At 32.1% G+C, this 23,935-nt stretch overlaps 3 protein-coding genes across 3 annotated transcripts; 1 reads left to right on the top strand and 2 right to left on the bottom strand.

Moving 5' to 3' along the window:
- Window positions 1-2,209: 2,209 nt before the first annotated feature.
- On the bottom strand, window positions 2,210-3,196 carry LOC133030999 (uncharacterized). The gene is made up of 2 exons (XM_061104176.1): window positions 2,596-3,196; window positions 2,210-2,472 (listed from the first exon to the last, which is right to left on the bottom strand). The coding sequence occupies exons 1-2, from the start codon at window positions 3,194-3,196 to the stop codon at window positions 2,210-2,212; spliced, it is 864 nt and encodes a 287-aa protein (XP_060960159.1).
- A 9,825-nt stretch (window positions 3,197-13,021) lies between these two features.
- LOC115722395 (adenosylhomocysteinase 1) lies at window positions 13,022-16,051 on the top strand. The gene is made up of 2 exons (XM_030651598.2): window positions 13,022-13,861; window positions 14,973-16,051. The coding sequence occupies exons 1-2, from the start codon at window positions 13,151-13,153 to the stop codon at window positions 15,717-15,719; spliced, it is 1,458 nt and encodes a 485-aa protein (XP_030507458.1). The 5' UTR covers window positions 13,022-13,150; the 3' UTR covers window positions 15,720-16,051.
- A 2,151-nt stretch (window positions 16,052-18,202) lies between these two features.
- LOC115722453 (ER membrane protein complex subunit 7 homolog) lies at window positions 18,203-21,424 on the bottom strand. Its single transcript, XM_030651669.2, has 7 exons — window positions 21,262-21,424; window positions 21,095-21,138; window positions 20,021-20,129; window positions 19,768-19,831; window positions 19,556-19,672; window positions 19,366-19,474; window positions 18,203-18,587 (listed from the first exon to the last, which is right to left on the bottom strand). The coding sequence occupies exons 1-7, from the start codon at window positions 21,357-21,359 to the stop codon at window positions 18,496-18,498; spliced, it is 633 nt and encodes a 210-aa protein (XP_030507529.1). The 5' UTR covers window positions 21,360-21,424; the 3' UTR covers window positions 18,203-18,495.
- Window positions 21,425-23,935: the final 2,511 nt, after the last annotated feature.

Raw genomic sequence — 23,935 nt, forward strand, 5'->3', positions numbered from 1 at the left:
AAGCCCTTTTCTTATGCAAATCATTCACACTCCTTAATAATACCAAATGAGCATAATTTACCATCAATAAATCAAACTTGTGAATATTAAATAAAAGTAGAATCTTATAAATAAAGATTTAGACTAATTTAAAGAATAAGAATATGTGAGACAAAAGTCATTACACATCCCATACAACAACAACAACAACAACAACATGTTACTTTGTTAATCTCAAAAATATATATATATTTTAATTAGTGCAATTAATTATTTTCTATTATCACATATTATTCATGATGGAAAATTATTGGTAAAGAAAAAAATAAACAAAATAGATTTGAGTGAGTGAGGGAATAATGTCCTCACAATGTCACTTTAGGGGTTGGTGAGTGTTAGGAGAGTAGTACTTTTTTTTTTAATTATTATTATTATAGAAATAAATAATATAAAATATGATATAATAACAAAAAGTTTTGGTCTTTCAAGATTTGTGTTTGGTAATGGGCAATTGTGTAATTTCAATAAACCAACCCCATTAGATGTGGACATTTTCCTTTTCCCAAAACTTAAGCCTAGCTTTTAGGTGAGTCTAGTTTTGGTTGGATTTCACTTTCTATGAGTTAATTACTAAATATAAAATGAGCCACCAAACCAAATATATAATCCATAATTAAACCTTAATAATAAATTTATAATAAGAAACAAATATGATTACTCAGAAATATAGGTAAGTTAAGACTTTTAGTATATATCTTACCAAACACACACCAACCCCCTTAGCTATATGAGTGTGTATATATATATAAATATAAATATAGATAATATAATATAAACAAAATCTAATGCTTGATCGTGGTGAATTTTACATGTGATAAGTTCTATATGATTTTAATATTGTTATATAATAGTAATACTCAATTTAATGTAATATGCAGGATTAAATCTAATTCAATCTAATTCGCACAAGTGCGGATATTTGTACTTGTGTGGATTAGATTAGATTGGAAAATCTAAAATTTATATTTGTGCGAATTAAATATTGATTAGCATATAAAAGTTATTGATTTAATACAATTCATACATTTTTATATATTAACAAAAATTATATGCATAATTAATATTTTAATATAAAAAATAATAATTTAAAAATCTAATACATATTTTATACAAATATATTTTAATTTTTAATAGATCAAATGTATATTCTAATTTTATTTATAAAGAAAATGTAATGTAAAATAAAATTCAAAAATATCTTTATTCATATAATTTTTTTTTGTTCTCTTAAAAATTTGTTAATTTTTATATTATTTAATTTAATTTGTTATTAGTGACATAAAATAATAATTATTTTATTTTATTTTGTTATTCTTATATGATTTATTTTAAAATAAAGATTAAATAATTTAATATTAAAAAATAGTCAATTTAAAATAATCGATCTAATTTGTAATACGTTCTTGTATTATGATTAGTTGATTACATTTTTTTCTATTAAATTTGTTGAAGTATATTTTTTTTATAGAAAATATAGAAATAAAAAAAAAAGTTTAATACGTAGCTATTTCATGTCATCTCTTCCAAAAGGAAAAAACTATTTTTGGTGATTCTATTTTTGCATAATGAATATAAATATGTGCTTGTTATTAGTGGTGTCTATTATTTTTTATAAATAATGTTTTACAATAAATTAGCGATATATTTTAGAATTTATTTTTTAAAATTATATAAAATTAAATACTTAATTATAAATAATAATAAATATATATTGTTATATATAAAAAATAAATAATAATTAAAAAAATAAACATATTTATAATTTTGCATACGTAATTTTTTCGTTATTTTGGCAGTTGGATTTGTCGGTACGTAATTGCCAAGTTCAATTTAATAATGCAAAATGATACAAAATTGATCATTTTTTTTTTATAAAAAAAAAATAATAATAATAAATTTCATTATTTATTTATTAATTTTAATTGATTTTTCAATAAAAGGAAAATGCTCGGACACTAGTAGAATATTCCTCTTAAATGATAAGAAGTTGTGCCCTAGATCCGATCTAATATAATTTAAATTATAAATATAAATATTCTATTTTTCTCTTTATGGGCAAAAATATATACATATATGATTTTCAATAAATTTAACAAATACGTGCATATTAAATTAAGCAAAACTATAATGATTATTAATTTTTTTTTTTTTTAAATGGTAAAATGCAACTTTAATAACCATCAAAATCCGCTACCAAAGAGGGTAGCAAGTCGAATGGAACAGACTCCATATCGAAAATACAACCAGGATATAATATAGAAGCTCTTGCACAGTTATGAGCTACCATATTAGCTAATCGCTTAACAAATAAAACAGAAACAGTTTTCAAATCAGATAACAACTTTTTACACTCCAAAATGACTTGACCAAAGGAGGAAATCATGTCCATTGAGCTTCTAAGTGCTTGAACTACCGTAAGACAATCGGTTTCCACTGTAGCATGTTGTCACCCATGACTTTTTATCCAACTCAATGCTTCCCGTATGCCAATTGATTCAGCAAGCTCGGGCGAAGGCGAACATGTGAACAAAAGTGTTTTCCCTTGGACTAGCATACCGTAGTGATCTCTAGCAACAAAACCACAACCATACTTGTTACTACTATTAAACAACGCAGCATCAACGTTTACCTTGATTTTATTTTCACTTGGAACGACCCATTGCTCAGCTCCGTCATGAATCGTGTAACTCGACCAAGACGTCTCAATAAGAGTATTCTGAGCTTTACTCCATTGATCAAGGAATCCCGTCGCTGTGTTCAAAATAGTAGCAGCAGTAGTTGTTTTTTGCTGCCACACAAAGTCGTTTCGTGCACTCCATATCGCCCAACAGAGAACCGGCAACAGCTTCCTTTTATCGGCATCAGCAGTAGCAAAAGACTGGATGCACCAGTCCAGAAAACTACTCGCCCCAGTAGCTGCAATTGCAGTCCCAATGCCAACACGGTCCCAGACCAGTTTCGGTTGTGTACATAGCAGTAAAGCATGTTCAATTGACTCATATGCATCACGGCAAATTGGACAAAGAGCTTGCACATCCACCCTCCTTATCCGCAGTTGTTTCAAGGTAGGCAAACATTCCCTGCTAGCGCGCCAAACCAGGTTTTTGACCTTGGGACATTGGTTTAAAGTTTGGACAAGAAGATTTTCTTTGTTCATGATTTACTATTATAAAAATTATTGATTGAATTTTCTGTTTTATTAAATGAAAAATTGAATTATATATTTTTTAAAATGATACTAAATAGTACTATAAATTATTATTTTTTATCAAAATAACTTGATGTAGAGGTGTTATATGACAATAGTAGTTACGTTTTCTGCATTTGTCCATGTCAGAATTATTTTCAAGTTGGTTTTATTAAAAAAAGTAAAAATTGAGTTTATGGTCCTATTTTGTAAAATTTTAGAAAATATAAGGTTTATTTTATCATTTAACAAAATAGAGAGTCTAATCAGTAATTTTTGTAAAACATAGAATCTAAAATGGTGTTTATTTTTTTCTAAAAAATAGTTTAGGGAAGGTCTGATGTACAATTCCTTAAGGGCTCGTTAGGTACGCCGTATAAGGGTCGTATTGTATTAAATAAGAAAGAACACTATGTTTAGATTAAATAATGTATTATATTAATTATTACGACCGAATTTTTTAATAATTAATACCTTCTCTTGTCTGGTGCCGACTTAGTTAGGGACCAAACATCTCTAGCGGCAGCGGTCCAAGCAGACCATAAATTCGAAATCTCTGGGTCTTGGAACCCAAAACTTAGTCTTCCCTCCTGTCCCCGATCTCTCGAGCTCACCCTTTGTCTCTCTCCTTTCTCTCTTCTCCGTCGAACAGCCACAACCAGGTCCGACGTCAACCGTTCTCGGTCGTCCAAGCTCGAAAAGAATCCCAAACAACTCGAAACTCAAACCCCAACCTTCCACCTTCTAGCTCACTCACTGTCCGTCTTTCTCCCTCTCTCCTTCTCGGTTGTGCACAACAGTGCCAACTCCGGTCACTACAAGCCAAATGAAGGCCACAAATGGCCTCTCTAGGTCCTAAAGTCCCTAGTCCCATGGCCATGACCATGTCCTCGTTTGTTGTTGTCAAAACAGTGACCACAACCTATGGTGGTGCTTCGGTGGAGCTCTCGTGGCTGAGTAAAGAAAACGAAGAAGAAAAAAATTGTTATTTTTTTTATTTTATTTTAAATAAATATTTAAAATTATAATTTAGACCAATACAAAATTAATATGTAATATTTTATTAATGTCTAAAGAATCAGTTAAAAAAAATAACTACCACCAATTTTTAAGATTGAAAAATAAAATATAAATTTTTTTTAAGACTTATACCAAATTTTCTTAAAAAACAAAAAAAACAAAAGCTTCATTAGTAACATAATCGTGCAACCCATGACCCCACAATTCACATGGCAATATTCCTCTACTGTTTCCCCACCAAGCCCTCTCAGTGGACCACCAATCTGACACGCTCACGTTTCTCTGTCTTTTATTTTAAATATCTCACAAATATTAACTTTTTCAATTTATTTATTTATTTATTTTTAATTTATTAATTGCCTTCCCATCTCATCAAATCCCACCGACGTTCTCTCTCCCCATTTTTTATTTCCTTTCATTAAAAAAATAGATATATTTTTCATATTTTTTTAGAATATTATTATTGATTCGACACCAATAATAATATATTTTAAAAGCTAATTTTTTAAGTTATATAGACGAATACTTAATTATATGACACTAAGAAAGTGTTAAGTACAGTAGTATCTTTTAGTATTTTTCTATTTTTTATTGGCTATTTAGTATTTTTTTTCCCTAAACTATGACATATGAATTATTGTCTATAAACTTTTTAACCCATTAAAAATAGTCCATGAATTATTTACAGTGTTATAAATGGATCATTTTAGTTTAATGATTTTTTAAATATGCATATTTTCTTAATGTTAAATTATACACGCGATACTAATGTGATATTATTTTATTTGTTATGTGTGATTAAATTTGATAAAACCACTAATTTATATTACTGTGAATAGTTTAAAAATCATTTGTAATGAATAAAAGAGGAGTGCTAATTACAAACTTCTATTACAACTTCTTAGTCAATCTCTACGTCCGAAATCATATGTTGAAATTTTATATTCGTTATAGTTAAAGTATTATTTCTGTAAATTTTTAAAAAATTCTGAATAGTTTACAGTACCGAAAATAGAGTTCCTGATATTTCAATTTACCACGCACGTTCAAAAAACTTCAAACGTTTTTAGCACGGTAAACTATTCGAAATGTTTCAAAAATTTACAAGAATGATGTTGTAAGTATAACAAACACTCCCGTAAAAAAAATTGAAAAAAAAATATTTCGCCATATATTTTCGGACATTAAAATTAATTAAAAAATTATAAGAGGAAGTTAACACTTTATTTAAATCATAATGGAAAGTTATTAATAGATAATTAAGGACAAAAATCCTAATTTTTTTTTATGTATTATTTTGGTACAAATATCTCAATATAAAATGAATCAACGGTGGAGAATATCCTAGTCCAAAACTCGAAGTACAATCAACGCCGCAAAAGAAAATTATGTGGGCCCCATGCCAAGTGGTCAAAGATACGCCACGCTCTCTCAAAATAGCGTGAGACCCACTGCTGACCAAGCCGACAAAATAACAACTACAAAGATCTTCTGTAGAGCTGGCGAAGCGTACTTCCACGCGCCACGCTCGCGTTTGGTAAAAATCTGTTTTTGTCACTGACTAATTATTACATCACCGTCTCTCACCGACGCTTATCTTTCTTCACACTTTTTTTTTTTGAACAAATCAAAAAATTTATTTCGGTATTAAAAAAAATTTAGTGTAATATTTTTGAAAAATTAACATAGTATTATTTTGTGTAAATAATTCCATAAATAACTGTATAAATATTTATTATTTATTAGTACAAATTCTATTATTATTTTAAAGCTAATTAATAATTTTCTTGAATTTAAATTTCTCTGAACTATTGAGATTGTTAGATTTAAAGACTTTTGTCTAATTTTATTCAATTTTACTGTTTCAGTGATTGTTTATGTACTAAACCATACTCCTCAGACTTTGATATCTACCAAATCATGCCCTTCAAACTTTGATATGTACTAAATCATGCCCCATGAACTTTCATCCATGTTAGAATTTTTTTTACTAAAATTAGACAAAAGTCCTTAAATCTAACAATCTTAATAGTTCAGAAAAAAATTTAATGGCCAAAAAAATTCAGGAGCATGATTTAGTGCATGTCAAAATTTAGGAGAAAAATTACTAATTAGTCTTATTTTAAACATGACACTAATAAGATATAAATTCTAAATTATTAAATCTAAACAAAATTATATAGTATCAACTACTTTTAAATATTCTTTTAATATAGTAATTAAATAGCTCTTTGTACACTAATTAAGCACATTAGGCAGATTATATTTTCGTCGAGTTTTTCAGTTTGTATTTTTCGTCGGGTTATCTCGATTTAGTTTAGGTGGATTATCCAGGTTTGACGGTTTACAAAAATTTATGTACAACCCTAGCAAAGGTAGTAGAAAGATTTCAAATTAAGTAATGGTGCCCTTAAAAAAATAAATAAAATATAATAATTAGCTTATATAATTAAAGTGTGTCAGGTGAGACTAATAAGACAACTATTGTTATTAACCTCATTAAAAATGCCCTAAAGGGGACATCGATATACCATCATTATATATATAATGTGACGTATTGTGTGAAACCCCACCGCCTTATATTCAAGCAAACTCCTTAACTCTTCTTCTTTTTTGACGTATCTAAACATATTTTTGTAACACAGTAGATTGATTTGTGCTCATTCTATCTTGCTAATCTCGTCTAGGTTTAATTATCTTTATCGTATGATAAATTTTAAAAGTAACAATTCGTGCTCACATGTTATATTTGTGTTTGTGTCTTGTCGAGACTCTTGTATTACAAGTATATGCTCGACACGAAAACAACCTGTTTAATAATCGTGTCAAAAATAAAACCCAAACACGACTATTTATAAACGAGTTGACACGACACGATTAGTGTATCTTATTTATAAATAACTTTTGTTTACACATGTCAACTCATTAATATATTAATGATCTATTTTCTATATTTATGACATATTAAAATATTGAAATAATTTTAAATAGGTCGTTAATAAGTCAATTTCATATTATTTGTATCAATTAGAACACGATCCGTTTATTAAACAACTCAGATAACTTGCCCTATTAAATTTCATGTTTTTATTTATTATTCTTTGAAATCCTCTATTTAAATAAAAGAAAATAAAAAATCTTAAATAAATATGCATACTTTTGTTATTAATATTCAAAAATGTATTAAATATTCATAGTTGAGGAGTTGATATATAATAATACATAATAGTTAGCTCCCACACAATAGAGTAATGTATAGTAATTTTGATACTAAATCCAACCAATTAATGGATCCCACTTCATTGAAAAAGGCCATAATAGCTATGAATATAAAAAGCCACTTCACTCCCTTCCACATGGGACTTTTATACTTCTTGATTTTTTTTAAGCAAAAAATAATATTTTATTTTCCCTTAAATATAAATAATTTTTTTACGGATCAAATTATAACAATTTCATTACTTATTAGCAATATGTCATTAGCAAATAAAAAGCCAAATTAAAATGTAATTGATTTTTAAAAAATAGAAAATTAAATATTGAATAAAAATTAAGACAAATACAAATTTAAATAAATAAAATACTATTTAAATTTGTAATATATTATTTATATTACGAGTCTGTAAAGATAACTTAAATAGATTAATGGATTAAGGGGACTATCTATATCAATAAGATCTATCTTCTATCTATATTAATAAGATGGGTAAATGGTGACAAAACCCCCAATACTTTCGTTTTAGTTTCATTAAACCCCCACAACCCAAATTTCTGCGGGTAAACCCCCAAAACCAGGAAACTGTTAGCAATTTAACACTTCCGTTCAAATTTAGCTGTTAACTGTCAGGTTTGATCGTCCACGTGGACACAATAAACACGTGTCACAATTTTATTGGTCCACGTAAATAATTATTTAAAAAAAATAAAAAATTAATTTAAAATTATAAATAAAAAATAAATAATTTTCTTTTTTTGTTTTTTTTCCTTTTTTTCTTTTACTTTCTTTTTTTTTTCTTTTCTTTCTCTGAAACGATTATCTCTCTCTCTCTCTATCACTCTCGCTCTATCACTCTCTCTCTCCCTCCATCTCCTCTCTCTTTCTCTCTCAGTCCAGATCAACTTCTCAACCTCATCATCTTCATCCTCCTCTTCATCTTCATCACCAAGGCTCTGGGACGAACGCCACCACTGTCGGAGATGGAAGCAGCAGGCGACTGAGGAACGCCACCACTGCTGGAGTTCGAGATCTCAGATCTCACGAGCCCCACATCGACAGACTCCTTGCGATTTTCAGTGAGCTCTCTCTCTCACCCTTGCGATTTTCTTTCTCTTTAATCTGAAGTTTTTTTTCTTGTGGATTTAATTTGTGTTTATTTGTTTTTATGGAATCGGGATCCGAATTTGGGTAGGTGTTTAGGTCTCTTTGATGTGTTTGGATCTGAGATGTGGGGTTTTGGTGGTGGTGGGCAGTTCGGTTGTGGTGGTCTGGGCGGAGGAAGGGTGGTGTGGGCGGTGGTGTGGGCGGAGGAAGGGTGGTTGTGGTGTGGGCGGTGGTCTGGGCAGATGTTGCTTGCCTCTGCGTATTAGAGAGAGAGAGAGAGAGAGAGAGAGAGAGAGAGAGAGAGAGAGAGAGAGAGAGAGAGAGTGATACAGACGAGAAGAAGAAAGAAAAGAAAGGAAACAAAAAGAAAAGAAAGAAAGAAAAAAGAAAGAAAAGAAAAAAAAGAAATAAAAAAAAAAGAAATATTATTTAATTTTTTTAATTTTAAATTAATTTTTTATTTTTTTGAAATAATTATTTACGTGGACCAATAAAATTGTGACACGTGTTTATTGTGTCCACGTGGACGATCAAACCTGGCAGTTAACAGCTAAATTTGAACGGAAGTGTTAAATTGCTAACAGTTTCCTGGTTTTGGGGGTTTACCCGCAGAAATTTGGGTTGTGGGGGTTTAATGAAACTAAAACGAAAGTATTGGGTGTTTTGCCGCCATTTACCCTAATAAGATATATCTTCTTTTTTGGTGAACCATCACTACTTGAGAATTCTAAGTTGAGATTCTTAAAATTAAGTGTGTTTGGCTTAGAGTATCCTTTAAATCAATAATTTATTGGAAAGTTTTCTTAAAAAGTGTGCAAATAAAGATAAAGCACGTTAAAAACTCGTAGGACCAATCATTATTTCAAAAAATAAAACTTAAAGCGACATGTTAAAAGATTTGTTGATGATAAAAGAGCAACTCGATTAATTACAAAGATAATATTTTTGATAACAATATTTGTTTAAAGGCAGATAACATTAGTCATTAGCTTGAATTCATATTACATATTTACATGTCTAATTTTGCATATTTTAATTTAAAATCAATTTAACTTTAAATATGTAGAAATTGATATTTGGTATTGGGTGTAAATAATACTTTTTAGTATTTTTTTTTTCAAACAAAATCTTTGAATTATACTTTCTCTAAATTAAGTAGATTGTATATTGGTTAAATAAAATTTTATTAAGATAATCCAAAGCCCATAAAACCGGTCACCATGCTATCATCACCATCAAAATATTCTCATGAGTTTTTCTTAATTCTACTATACCAATTTCTCCACAAAAAAACCAATAACTCTTTCCATTTCTAGTGTGATTAATTAGTCAACATTCTCAAGTTAAAAGTCATAGAAATCCACATGGTTGTGTTGTGATAAGGGCACCTTATAAATCATAGAATGATTCTCACAAGTCAAAACATGATAAGTGGTCTTTGGGTTCTTATTACAAATTTAGCATAAGGTAATAAGGTATCATTTAAATTCCATGCTTATCTAAGTCTTTTAGGGATAAATATGATAAGTAGATATTTCAACAATAGGATATCCTTATAAATTTGTAATACATTGTACATATTTTTTGTACAAATTATTTCGACAAATAAAATATAGAAATTTATATATAAATATCACTTCATATTTAAATTCGTTTTTTCGGCTTTGGGCACAAGTCTAAAGTTTTTTGGACCGAAATTAACTGTGTGGTCATAAACATAGCTTAATACAATAATACTAACTCTCACAAAGAAGAACTCTCAAATTTAAATGTCATTCTTCCTATGTCATTTTTTAATTATTTAAACTAGAGTGTACAATTACTATCATACTAATAGTATTTTTTTTGTAATGGAGTGGACATCCTCAAGTTAAGGTCTCTCAATAATATTCCTTCGAATCATTTGTAAAGATTATAGTAGAAACTGACAATTTATTGGTTGTTCAAGCCGGTCCGTTAATTGAGTTACTCAATATTTTGTTAGACAATCTTGATGTTATGCTAATCGTCATTTCATGAGAGTGATTTTCTCTTTGATTTGTTATTTTTTATTTTGAGCGATGCTTTGTTTAATAAAAATTACTTTTTTTTATTCAAAAAAATAATAATATCCATTCAATATTCTGTCATTTTTGAATTTTTTCTTATTAAGTTTTGCTCTTGAAAGTTGAAACGAAACCAACCAAATTTTCTCTTTACAAAAAGAAAAAAAAAATATATTCACAAAATTTTTGTTACTGCGATTAGTTTTATTTTTGTGACATAGTTTTATTTTATTTTGTTTCATTATTTGTTCGTCTTCTTTGCTTTTCAATTGTTCGACATCAAATCACTGTTAGTTGTTGGGACTAACAAGTTCTTTGTAGTTGAAGGAGTTGTTAGTAGTGCATTTACATATTTTGCACAATAGTTGAATGAACGTTTCAACTATTGTATCTTTTGAGCGGTAATTGAATAAAGACGTTTATAAAGTTAACTATAATACTACAATATTTTTCATATGATTTTATTTTAGCTTTTTTTTTTATCAAATGGTCCTGGAATATGGTGGTCGATCAGTTGACTTGTTTTTCTGTTTCTAATCCTAATTGTGTTTTCAATGGGAGCGATGTCTTGATTTGATTGCATGCTATTATTTTAGTTAATTGATATTTTAATAAAATTGCATGATTTATTACAAAAAAATAAAAATAAAAATAGTTTTGGGTAAGTCTACAGCACACCCTTAAAGGAGTGTTTCGGTAGACTTCTTATCTGTTTCAGTACTAAAAATAATTTTTAGTCTAATTTTTTTTTTCATGATCATGCATGTTATAGTTATTTAAGAGCACATGTAAATTTTCAAAAAATTCCAACTAGTTTACAATGTCGAAAATAAGATTTACTTTTTATTATACGCGTAACTATTTTTTCTTATACGCACGGTTAAGTAACTGTTTAAACCTTACTTTAGGCATTATAAACTATTTAAAATTTTCTAAAAAATTGCAAGTAGTCTTAAATAATTACAACGTATACGATCATGAAAAAAAAATAGACCAAAATAGCTTTCTAGATGCCAAAATAGATAAAAAAAAAATCTACCATAAAGACTTTAATGGATCTGTTTGGAGAACCCTTTAGTGTTTGCTATCTAAGAATTGTCTCGAACTTCGTGAAATACTCTTTTATCTCGCTCTCGTTACAAACAAAAAAGCAGAGATGTACCCAGATATACTATTATATACGATGAATGTGCAACTAGGAAAGCAACTACTTTTGAATTTTCTAACTTCAGCTAGCTAATTAGTTTACTATTGCGCTGAATGGAACGAGACCTTGGACAACTATCCTTGGCATGCGTGTTATTGGCTCGCCTACTAAACTCCTACGGTCTTGCTACCAAGTATTCTCTCTTTACTCAGGTAAGGGTGCACTAAGAAAGATTGCCACAACAACATAAGGAAAAAGTATATATACCCGTAAATAAAACTACTTCAATAGAAAAAAACTTAATATTTGTATATATCGCTGCGATCCCACCAAAGCACCCTCGTCTTGAAAGAATAATTAATTACACCCTAGTTTTATTTCATATCCTTCTATGAAAAATTGAGTGTTGAGTCCCATCCTAGCGCATTCGAATCGTTCCTTGCCTAGCAGATACGCAGGTGCCCCCTCGTGCAAGCTTTTCTAATCGCATACAATTGATTGGATTGATTTGAAAAGCTCGAACCTTGATTCGTAAAAATAAAATTATTAGTTTATGATAATATTATTAAAGCATTCGACCCTTGTAGATCAATTTTAGCTTTTACAGGATCGTAACTATGTTTACATTTTTATGGTCGGTCTGGTGATCAACAATATCTTTAATGACTTCGAAAGATGGTTCTTGCGCGACTAGTCTTAACACACCCATTTCCCCGAAGCAGTCAAATACTTATTGGGCAACTTAGAAGTTTACAGTGTAATCGTAGGTTCACCTTCTAATTCAGGATTTATGCTGGGTAATAAATATACACCGCCATTGCTTGCGCAATCTTAAAGAAAAGAGAGTTCAATCTAAAAAAAAAGCTAGCAAAGCTTTAGTCATTGGACTACATCCATCTATCTTACCTATACAATAACCATTCTATCTAAAAACTTTGTAGATGTCAAAATAGATAAAAAAAATTGTACCATAACAACTCTAATAGATTTACTATAGAAATTTCCAATAGTAACAACAACAAGATTACCTATATAATAGTAGTAATTATAGTCATTAGTAAACCTTTAAGCTTAAAAATATCCTCAAATAATCACAAAACACAAAAGCAATACATTCATAGTGGACCCCACCTTCAAAATAGCCTTCATTTTCTATTCTCTCACTTACAATTTTTACCAGATCCACCCACCAACCCTTTCTAAAAAATAATTAAAAATTAAATAAATAAAATCCAAAACCCCAAATCAGTAAATCTGGACCGTCCATCTCAAAACCCCTAACCCTATATATACCCCTTCATCTCCACCATTCATCTTCGTCTCACTCTCATTTCTCTCTCTCTCTCTCTCTCTTCTCAGATCGAATCAGAGCTCAGATCAGATCTGAAAACATGTCTCTCTCCGTCGAGAAAACCACCGCCGGCCGTGAATACAAGGTCAAGGACCTTTCTCAGGCCGATTTCGGTCGTCTCGAGATCGAACTCGCGGAGGTCGAAATGCCAGGTCTCGTCTCGTGCCGTACTGAATTCGGTCCATCTCAGCCATTTAAGGGAGCCAGAATCACTGGTTCTCTTCACATGACTATTCAGACTGCTGTTCTTATCGAAACCCTAACCGCACTCGGTGCTGAGGTGAGATGGTGCTCCTGCAACATTTTCTCGACTCAGGATCACGCTGCGGCCGCCATAGCTCGTGATTCGGCTGCTGTTTTTGCTTGGAAAGGTGAGACTCTTCAAGAGTATTGGTGGTGTACTGAGCGTGCTCTTGATTGGGGTCCAGGTGGTGGTCCAGATCTGATTGTTGATGATGGTGGTGATGCTACGCTTTTGATTCATGAGGGAGTTAAGGCTGAGGAGATCTATGAAAAGACTGGTCAGTTGCCTGATCCTACTTCTACTGATAATGTTGAGTTTCAACTTGTTCTTGGGATTATTAAGGAAGGTTTGAAGACTGATCCTAAGAGATACCACAAGATGAAGGATAGACTTGTTGGTGTTTCTGAAGAAACTACTACTGGTGTTAAGAGGCTTTACCAGATGCAAGCTAATGGAACTTTGTTGTTCCCTGCTATCAATGTTAACGACTCTGTTACCAAGAGCAAGGTAAAAACTTAGATCTGTGTTTATTTTTGCTTTTTTTGATTCAGATCTGATATGATTCAATCGATTTTTTTTGGATTTTAATGCTTATTTAACTTGCAGATCTACTTTATCTTCTGCTTTTTCAGCTCAGATCTTATATATATATATATTTAGCATGCTTAGGGTTTTAGTTCTTACAGGTTCGAATCTTCTTAGGGTTTGAATATTGATAAACAATTCAATTAGGGTTTTTCATATCTTTAGGAATAAACTAAGATTAAATTTTTTCTTTAATCTGTTTTATGCTTAGGGTTTTAGGTCTTACAGGTTGAATCTAAGTAAGGTTTGAACATTGATAAACAATTCAATTATGGTTTTTTCCGACAGGGATTTGCTTTTCCTTATCTGTAGGAATAATAAAATAATATTTAATTTAATTATATATATAATATATATAATTCTTGAATCTAAGGAAGGTTTTTGAACATTGATAAACAATTCAATTAGGGTTTGTTTTTTCGAACAGGGGTTTGCTTTTCCATATTTGTAGGAATAAAATAAGATTTAATATAATGTGTATTTTCTTTACTCTGTTTTCTGCATAGGAGTTTAGCTATTACAGGTTGAATCTAATCTAAGTAAAGTTTGAACATTGATAAAGGGTTTTGCTCCTACATATGTGTAGGAATAAGATAAGATTAAATATAATGTAGATATAAAGTTGCTCTGTTCAAATACTTTACTTTCATTTGAATTAAAGAAATTGCTTTAATTGAAAATAATTGTGTTTTTGAACATTGGTTTTTTGGGACAGGGATTTGGTTCCATATTTGTAGGAATAAAGTAAGATTGAATTTAATAATGTATATAAAGTTGCTCTGGTTTTTCTGCTCAAATCTCATATATGTATTTATATATTATTCTTTACTCTGTTTCTTGCTTAGGATTTGAATTCTTACAGGTTAATCTAATCTATGTAAGGTTTGAACATTAATAAAGGGTTTTGCTTTTACATATTTGTAGAAATGTAATGTATATATAAAGTTGCTCTGTTCAATTACTCTACTTTCATTTGAATCAAATGAATAGCTTTTGTTGAATATAATTTTGTGTTTTGGATGATTGATAACAGTTCGACAACTTGTACGGATGCCGTCACTCTCTCCCAGATGGTCTTATGAGGGCCACTGATGTTATGATTGCTGGAAAGGTTGCCGTTGTTTGCGGTTACGGAGATGTCGGAAAGGGTTGTGCTGCTGCTCTCAAGCAAGCCGGAGCCCGTGTGATCGTGACCGAGATCGACCCCATCTGTGCCCTTCAGGCTCTCATGGAAGGTCTCCAAGTCTTGACACTCGAAGACGTTGTCTCCGATGCTGATATCTTCGTCACCACCACCGGTAACAAAGACATCATCATGGTTGACCACATGAGGAAGATGAAGAACAACGCCATTGTCTGCAACATCGGTCACTTCGACAACGAAATCGACATGTTGGGTCTCGAGACCTACCCCGGTGTTAAGAGAATCACCATCAAGCCACAAACCGACAGGTGGGTCTTCCCCGAGACCAACGTCGGTATCATTGTCTTGGCCGAGGGACGTTTGATGAACTTGGGTTGTGCCACCGGACACCCTAGTTTCGTCATGTCTTGCTCATTCACCAACCAAGTCATCGCCCAACTCGAGCTCTGGAACGAGAAGTCATCTGGGAAATACAAGAAGGAGGTTTACGTCTTGCCTAAGCATCTCGACGAGAAGGTCGCCGCTCTTCACTTGGGCAAACTCGGAGCTAGACTCACCAAGCTCTCCAAGGACCAAGCTGACTACATCAGTGTGCCAGTTGAGGGACCATACAAGCCTGTTCACTACAGGTACTGAGCAATTGTTTGGTCAATTGAATGACCTCTCTGAGTTGAGAAACCATAAAAATTTCGAAGAATTGATTTGTTTACTTTGTCACAATTTGATGTGGTAGTAGAATACTAGAACTTTGATTTTTGTAGGGTGTGTTTTTTTATATTTGGTGGTGGTGGTGGTTTTGGGGTGAAGTGTATGGAAATTGGTCTCTGATGAAGAAGACCTTTTTAATATGGATTTGGGTTTTTAATAAGGAATGGATTTTGGGTTGTGTTGGGGAATCAATATATATATAATATGATATGATATAATATAGAGAAAATGGTAAAAGGAATGAATTTACTTTTTGCCCACATTGAGTGTGTTTTTTCTTTCATATGCTTTTCTTATGAATTTCTGGTTCGAAATCAAAATCAACCATTTTTACTATTATTGAGTTTTAAAATGTGGTAATAATCTAAAGAATGGACTTGCATTCCTGTAATATATTTTTAGAAAATTGCACACTATACTTTTTTTATATTGTCTTCTTTTATTTTTACTTTTTTTTTTTAAAGTCTATTATTTTTACTTCTTTTTTTAAACATTTTACCAATTTTGCCCATGTCCCTTCAAGATCCTCTCTATACGACTCTCTCTAGGGTTAAAAATGTGGTTTATTGCTATATTGTAGCATACTTAATAAAAAATTACTAACGATTGTGTTAAATTTGGCACATAATAAAAGTTATCTGATAATATAATTAGAGGTAATTGAGGAATTTTAATTATATTTTGAATATAATTATAGATAAATTTTTCATTTTAAATATTAATTATAAACTTATTTTTATTTTAAATTTTATTGAAAATGTTGTTATATGTGGTTATTTTGACAACCAAAATTGGAGATATTATTCTTACCACATAATTTTTCTATAATTTCAAACAATTATTAGTTTTGAATAGTAGAATAGATTATAGTGACTTTTTTTGTATAATTTTTGTCATGTTGTTTCGTTTTTCTGCATAGAAGTTAAAGTAGGTAGGGTCCCTTGTAAAGATGATTTGTTTTTACTTTTTGTTGTTAAGTGGGTAACCAAAAGTTTGTTTGGTATGTATTGCTAGTCATTTTCTCTTTCTATTCATTCAATTACAATTTTCTCTTCCTTTGTCTTGAGATAAGGTTAGTAGACCAAAAACCAAGAAATAAAATACAAATATTTATATATTTTTTTTGATAATTCCTAATATTATATTTTACTATATATTAAAATATTATATATTTAGATGTCTATTAAAATTAATCCCACTTATAATTTTACATAAAATATTACATAAAATATAATTCAATATAATACTATACGGTGTACAATAATTTTCAAATATAGTAAAGGTTTTTTTTTTTTTACTCATGAGGTGGTATAACGTTATTAGATTCCACATATTTTGATTTAATAAATAATATAAGAAACTGCTAACTACTTACAACGCGCTATATCTATATGGTGTTAGGCACCTTAAGGTAAGGGTGACAATTCGTATTCGTGTCGTGTCGAGATCCATGTATAATAGATATATACTGAATCCGAATAAACGGGTTGACACGACATGACTCATGTAATCTGTTTATAAGCATATTTTGTTTAAATATGTCAACCAATAACACGTTTATGAAGTATTCAACACGTTTATAACTCATTTATGATATGTACAAGTACTAAAATAACTTTAAATAAGTCATTAACGAGCCAGTTTCGTGTTAACCGTGTCAACCCGAACACGACCAGGTCGTTTATTAAACGGGTTAGACGAGTCAACCTGAACACGACCTAAACCCATTTAAGGCAAATCCAAACCCGTTAATTCTCGTACGGGTTTTGAATCGTGTTATCGTGTCTGACTTATTTTGCCGGCCCTACCTTAAAGTACCTAATAGCAATGCTCTATAGTAAATTTTCGATTTAAGCAAGAAGAAGTAATCCTAACAAATGGATTACACTTACACCATTACAACCACTCAATGATTCTTAGGACTAAGCAAAGAAACTCTAATACTACTTATCTGTTACTCTATACAATCCAAATGAAGACACTTTTTATCACACAGACAACCATTTTTATTAGCCCAACTATCCCTGCCAAAGCTACAAAATAGATGCTCGAAAAATTTAAGGTTTAGAAACCAACCAACCAACCAACCACTTCAAATGTTCTCCAACGACAGTAAGAAACTAATAGAAAAATAACCTTTAATTAATTTTACAAGCAAAAATATTCATAATCTATTCACAAAACGACGATTTGTATTTTGAAGTTTAGCCGAAAAAAGTGCAATCAAAATCACGCTTCCAAGTCCCGACAACTTTAATCAGCAGGTGTAGTGAGCTCATCGGAGGATGATGGACTTTGCATTACTCCGATGAATGTCGGTCAACATATGATTGGAGAAAAAGTGAAAAAATGAATCAATTTTCGAAAATCTTAACTTCAGTAGAGGCCAATATTTGTGTAAATAAAATGTATTTTGCAAACCCAGATTTACTATTTAAACATACTAAGAACTATTTCAACTAAAGTTCATTCCAAACACAAGTTAATCAAGTTCAAGGGCAGCACATTTGTGTCAAAATCAATCCCAAAAAGGAATAAGATTTAGATTTTCTTTTTCATTACAAAGTTTTCGCTTAAAGCCTCTTCTATCCTATCCTCCATCAATTCAGAGCTTTCGAGCTTCTGTTCATATAAATGAGGCCATTCCTTGGGTCAGCATAGGCCGAGGATGGCTCACGCTGGTGTGAACGAACTCTTTGCTCCACTAGCTTCTACCAGCCCCGGGCATCAAGTTTGCTAGTGATGGAACCCCTTGGCTTCTCATTTCTTCTTGTGCTCGTTTGATTTCTTCGGGATCTGTTGTTAATTAAACCATATGGTTAGTTAAAAAACTACTATACAAGCAAACTATCTATTAACAAATAAGAAGTACATTAGTCCTGAATCGAAAACAACTTGGCAACTCAATAAGTACGCGAGATATAAACGAACAAACAGAAGTTTCGGTTAAAGAGGCATTTCTATCTCATGTGGGTCATAATATTTTTCAAGCAGCATATAGATAGACCGAATATGCTAAGAGTTAGACAATATGATTGATTGGATGGAACCGTTCCCTTCCCTCCACCTATGTGTATTGTATTATCTTTTTACTTTTAGAGCGCGTTTAAAAAGCCATGGTGGAACTGGATTTGAGTGTAATTAAAGGTAAAGGTAATTACACAATTTAACACGATTGTCTAATCATATAATTGAAAGAAACTACAATTTCATGCTTCAACTCTCATAGCCCCCATAAGAAAATTGAGTATAATTAATAAATACTTTCCATTTTAAATAGTAATTACTAAAAAATATTATATAATAATTACTACCTATTTTGCCAACTAAGACATTAAGAATGTATATGTAATCATCACTGATATCCAAACATACTTTGTATTTTAAAGTGGAATTACTAGACTGGACTTAGTAATTACACAGTGACTACCAAACACGCCCTTAATTGTGATAAGGTCATGGTGGAGGAGGAGCTATCCCATCATATGAATGCAAATCTAGTTCTAGGAAATGGAGTCTGAAAACAAATTATATGGAGTAGAATCCTTTATAAGTAAAAGAATAGAAGACTTACCCATGTTTTCCACTAATTTGGGCATTAGAAACATGACAATCACCATAAATCCAATCATCATACCCATCGGGCTTTTCACAATCGACATTATGTTGAAGGGCTCCCTTACCTGAAATCACAATGGTGAATGTAAAAAAACCAATGACAGAGCAAAAACAGTAAAGTAAATAGCGTGTCAATCTAAGCTAACCTCGTAATACTGTTCTTCTCTCAATGGCTCTAAAACAAACTCGTGTAGTCCCCTCCTGGTCTCGGTTAGTGCAGCCTGAACCTTACCCGGGTTTCTGGCACTAACATCAACTCGAACCTAAATGTTTTAACGAAAGAAACATAACGAGATCAGACATAAGTAGCGGTTTGAAAATGTTAACAGCGAGATTGATCTGTGGATAGAGTTCTCACCGGGGAAAAGAAATATCCTATTGCTGCCACTTCGATAAGATGAGTACCTGCTGGCACATTATGGCTTAAAGCACACATGTCAAGGATAGTTCAAAACATTGAATAAGTTCATAAATTTATGAAACTTTAAAATTATATAAAAAAAAGGGAAAAAAAAGATCTATTGTTGAAAGTTTTCGAATATGAAAAGAACCACCAAGATAAATGGAATTTGAATCAACGCATAGACAGCATAAACAATGTTAAAGGATACAATGAGAAAAAACCATCAGGCCTCAAAAAGGTCACCCTTTGGCCACCATTGAGTATAACTTTGATGTTTGATATTTTCCCAGGAAGACCAAATCCAGTAGCCCCAAAACCTGCCAAGAAGAAAGACATTAGTTATGTGCATAAACTCAACCATAAATGAAAAGATAAGTAAGGGAGAAAAACAAGAAGAATACAACTGCAAAACATGTTCGGGCAAAAGTATGTTCTGTGATAAAAATTACGTTCTAACAATGTCTAAACCATATAACATGAATTCACAACCATATCAATCTTATCACAACTCTTATTTAAAAGAAAATAATGCAAACCAATCAAAGTTCTAGCAACCAGACATCAATCTAAAAAAAACCACAATACCACGACAGCTAGAGATCCTAGAACCGAGCTTCCGATCCAAGATTGCCATACAGTCCAAGCACCACTACTTTTTCAAGTCACTTCGGAATAGCTCGAGTGATTAGGTATGTGAGTATCTGTATGTGTGGAAAGGAGACTAAAAGGGGTTCAAATCCCCAATGAGTCAAAAGCCCTGGATATAAGGAGAGCAACCTATGGATCCAAACAATAAACCTATCATGCATTTTTGTATCAAGGAGCTTCACAACACTCTTCCTGAGAAAATTTCGTGTAATTTCAGCATGATCTGAATTAAGAAAACCTAACTTTTATCATTGAAGAACAACTCTAAAGACTTTCAAATAAAAAGAAAGTCATTTCAAACCCAAAAAGACAAGTAATTTGGACAATCTCTAACCAAGCATTACATATATTGGTCGTTCAAATTAACAACAGCCCAGTAGAGAAAATTACCATTTAAACAAACTAATATAAAAGGTCAAAATTTCAAATCTATACAGTTCAAAAACCTAATCTTTCTACAATTCAGATCATGAACTCTTACCAATGTTTCAAGTAATTGAGTGATTCAGTAACATGAAAAATTCACCATAATATATAAAATAGTTTACAGTAAAACCTAATAAATTGCTTAAATTGGAAAAATTCAAATAAAAAATCAATCTTTAGATTCGAGAAACAGAAATAGGATACGTACTTGGAATCTTAACTCGACCATGAATGGAGTAACCTTCACTGGACCTGAAAATATTAATAATTTGAATAAAAAAATCGAATATTTCATTGAAGGGATGCGGAATCAATGTTCCACAACACTGTTTGGTTACCAAGAAAATCAAAAAGGGGGTAAAGTTAAAATCTTACACAGAAGAAGGTGAAAGCGAGGAAGACGAGATGAGTGTAAAGCACAATTGTACTAAAATCAGGAGAAGAACCGATTTGGATCGGATGCTCGACGCCATTGAAATCTGAAATTGGAAGAAAATTCAATTTCTGTGTAGAGATTTAATAGATTTTGTTAAATACAAATTATGCAATTTTTCGGGGGGTTTTGCATAAATATTCCTAAGTTATCTTTTGTTTTGCAATTTAATCCTTGGAAATATTTTTCTTTTTTTGGCAATCATATTTTTTTTATTTGTAAAATAAACATAGAAATTAGCCCTATGTTGAGTGTCACGGGCTCACCTTTTCAGGCAGCGGAACACCCGTGCGGCACCTTGACTTCTCTAAGCCAAGGTCAGCCTTCCAACCATCCGAGTAACAATGGACTCATTTTTTGCGCGACCGTGTGCCTCGTGCACACTTCCGTCTCTCGAACAACTCCCGCCGAGTCATGCTCTCAAGCATCCATGAGTGCATTCATGCATCGAGGCTCTCTAGCCAAGATACTCGCACTGTCCATAGGTTCCCACCATGGTAAGACAAATCCCAACACCGACGCTCACCTTGTCACTCGAGACCAAGGTAGCATGGGTGGCAAGATGTCAACACCAAGCTAACGTGCCAACGCCTCTATCATGCCCCATTTGATACAGTCCGAATAGTCTCCCTCGTCGCCCAAGGACTCCCATACATCCATGGACCAATCCTCAAGGCACCATGCCTCCACGCATGTTGGCAGGCCCTCAAGACAAGCCACCAAGCTAGTTGCATACATTAGACCTCTGTCCCTTTCCAACGTGGTGCATCCGTCCCATGCGCGTATGCTAACTAGCCCACGAACGACTACCCGTGTCATCTCGTGTTGAGACTCGTGGCCTAGGCGCGCCACGACGTCTCTCGGAGGATGTAGGCCACGTCCCGTGCAAGCGGCATACCGGCAAGCCAAGAGAAACGTACCATTGAACCTCTGGCGGCATTCTTCGACGCACTATCGGGTCGGCCCGATAATGTCCATGAGTACTCCAACTCATGGAGACATATGAGTCCCCTCGTGGTCCTCATATACCCGCCCTACTAGTCCCCACTGGCTAGTAGTAGCTCACTTAGCACCAAGGTACAAGGGGTGGTGGAGAGCTGACACCAGGGTACCCCCTTAAAGAGCATTCTGAACTTTTAGCCTTCTACCAGGAACATAGATGATTTTTGCTCTGTAGATATATGGGAAGCACCATATATCAAATCACCTAGTTTCGCCAAACCGATTGCACCATTCTATTTGTAGACCCAAATAAATGGCGAATACCAAGTTCCGTCCTGATCTGGACAATATTGAAGATATTTACGAAAATATCACTGCATACAAACTAAGCATCAGCATGCCACCTGTATGCACCACAACATGCGCCACCACTTGGCCAACTTGTGAGTATCTCTTAGCTTGTAACGTGTCATCATAGACTGCACGTAACATTGAGCATTGTTCCAACACCAACCTATGTGAATCAGGGACTTTATATTAATTTAAAAGTCTTGTGATAAGTGCATATGTATCCAATAAACTTTAAAACGAAGGTGTGAAACATGCCTTCATCATTTCCTTCAAGAAAATTTATTACACAATACTTTGTTTTTTCATGATCATTGTCCGAACATTGATGATATATTATTGCTTTCAATTCTAAAAATCAGAAAAAATTTGTTCAAATTTATATCCAAGTCCTTTATGTTGTGCTTCAAATTCCATCCCACAAAAAAATATCATGAACTTTTAATAGTTAAAAGATACTATAATTGATTATCTATTACGGCTAGAGTTGCATGTGCGTTTAAGAACTTTGGAGATGTCAAATGCAATGATGGTATGTGTTGGCCATTCAAAGAGAGTTGCTTTTGGGTGAACTAAAGTGAAAAATTTAACGATTCAGTAAAAATTTTCATGGTAAAAAATATAATGTGTTTCATAGGAGAATCTCTTAGGTTTAGGCTAATCTTTATCTGTATGGTCAACAATGAATTGGTCCTTTTTCACAATCTATTTTTGCTCATTGAGCCGGAAAACTTAAGTACACATTAAATTTGTGACCATTTGGAGATTTAGTTGGACTCTTTGATAGTTGAACAATTTTGAAGTTGTTCTTGCAGCTTTCAAATCCCATATGCAAATAAAATGTTGTAATACATTGATTGGGAAGCTCTCTCAACTTGCCTATTGAAGGGTTCACACACATAAATATGCTCAACATTTGTGGAGCCACCGGATCGAGTGACACTTACACGTAAAAACCATGATAACTAGCATCGATTAAGAAAGAAGATGACATCTTACAATAGAGATACTCTATAAAAGTTATTACATTGAATTATATAGAACCCAATACTTGATTGCACCAATAACAATATTACACTTTGAAAAGTACTAACTGATCAACACCACTGGTGCCCAACGAGCACCTGCCACTGTTAGATTTTTTCTGCTAAAATTTTTTGTAGACTAAAAATGAACAAATTTATGGACTAAATTGTATCCACAAGATTATAAATAGAGATATCATAGAATTATGTGGCTCTTTTGAGAATTTTTCACTAAAATATAGACATGTTCTTAATAATTAATTTGCTTTGTCTTAGTCATTTTCTTCATTCCAAGTACTAG

Source organism: Cannabis sativa, chromosome 9 (genome assembly GCF_029168945.1).
Source record: "Cannabis sativa cultivar Pink pepper isolate KNU-18-1 chromosome 9, ASM2916894v1, whole genome shotgun sequence".
NCBI lineage: Eukaryota > Viridiplantae > Streptophyta > Magnoliopsida > Rosales > Cannabaceae > Cannabis > Cannabis sativa.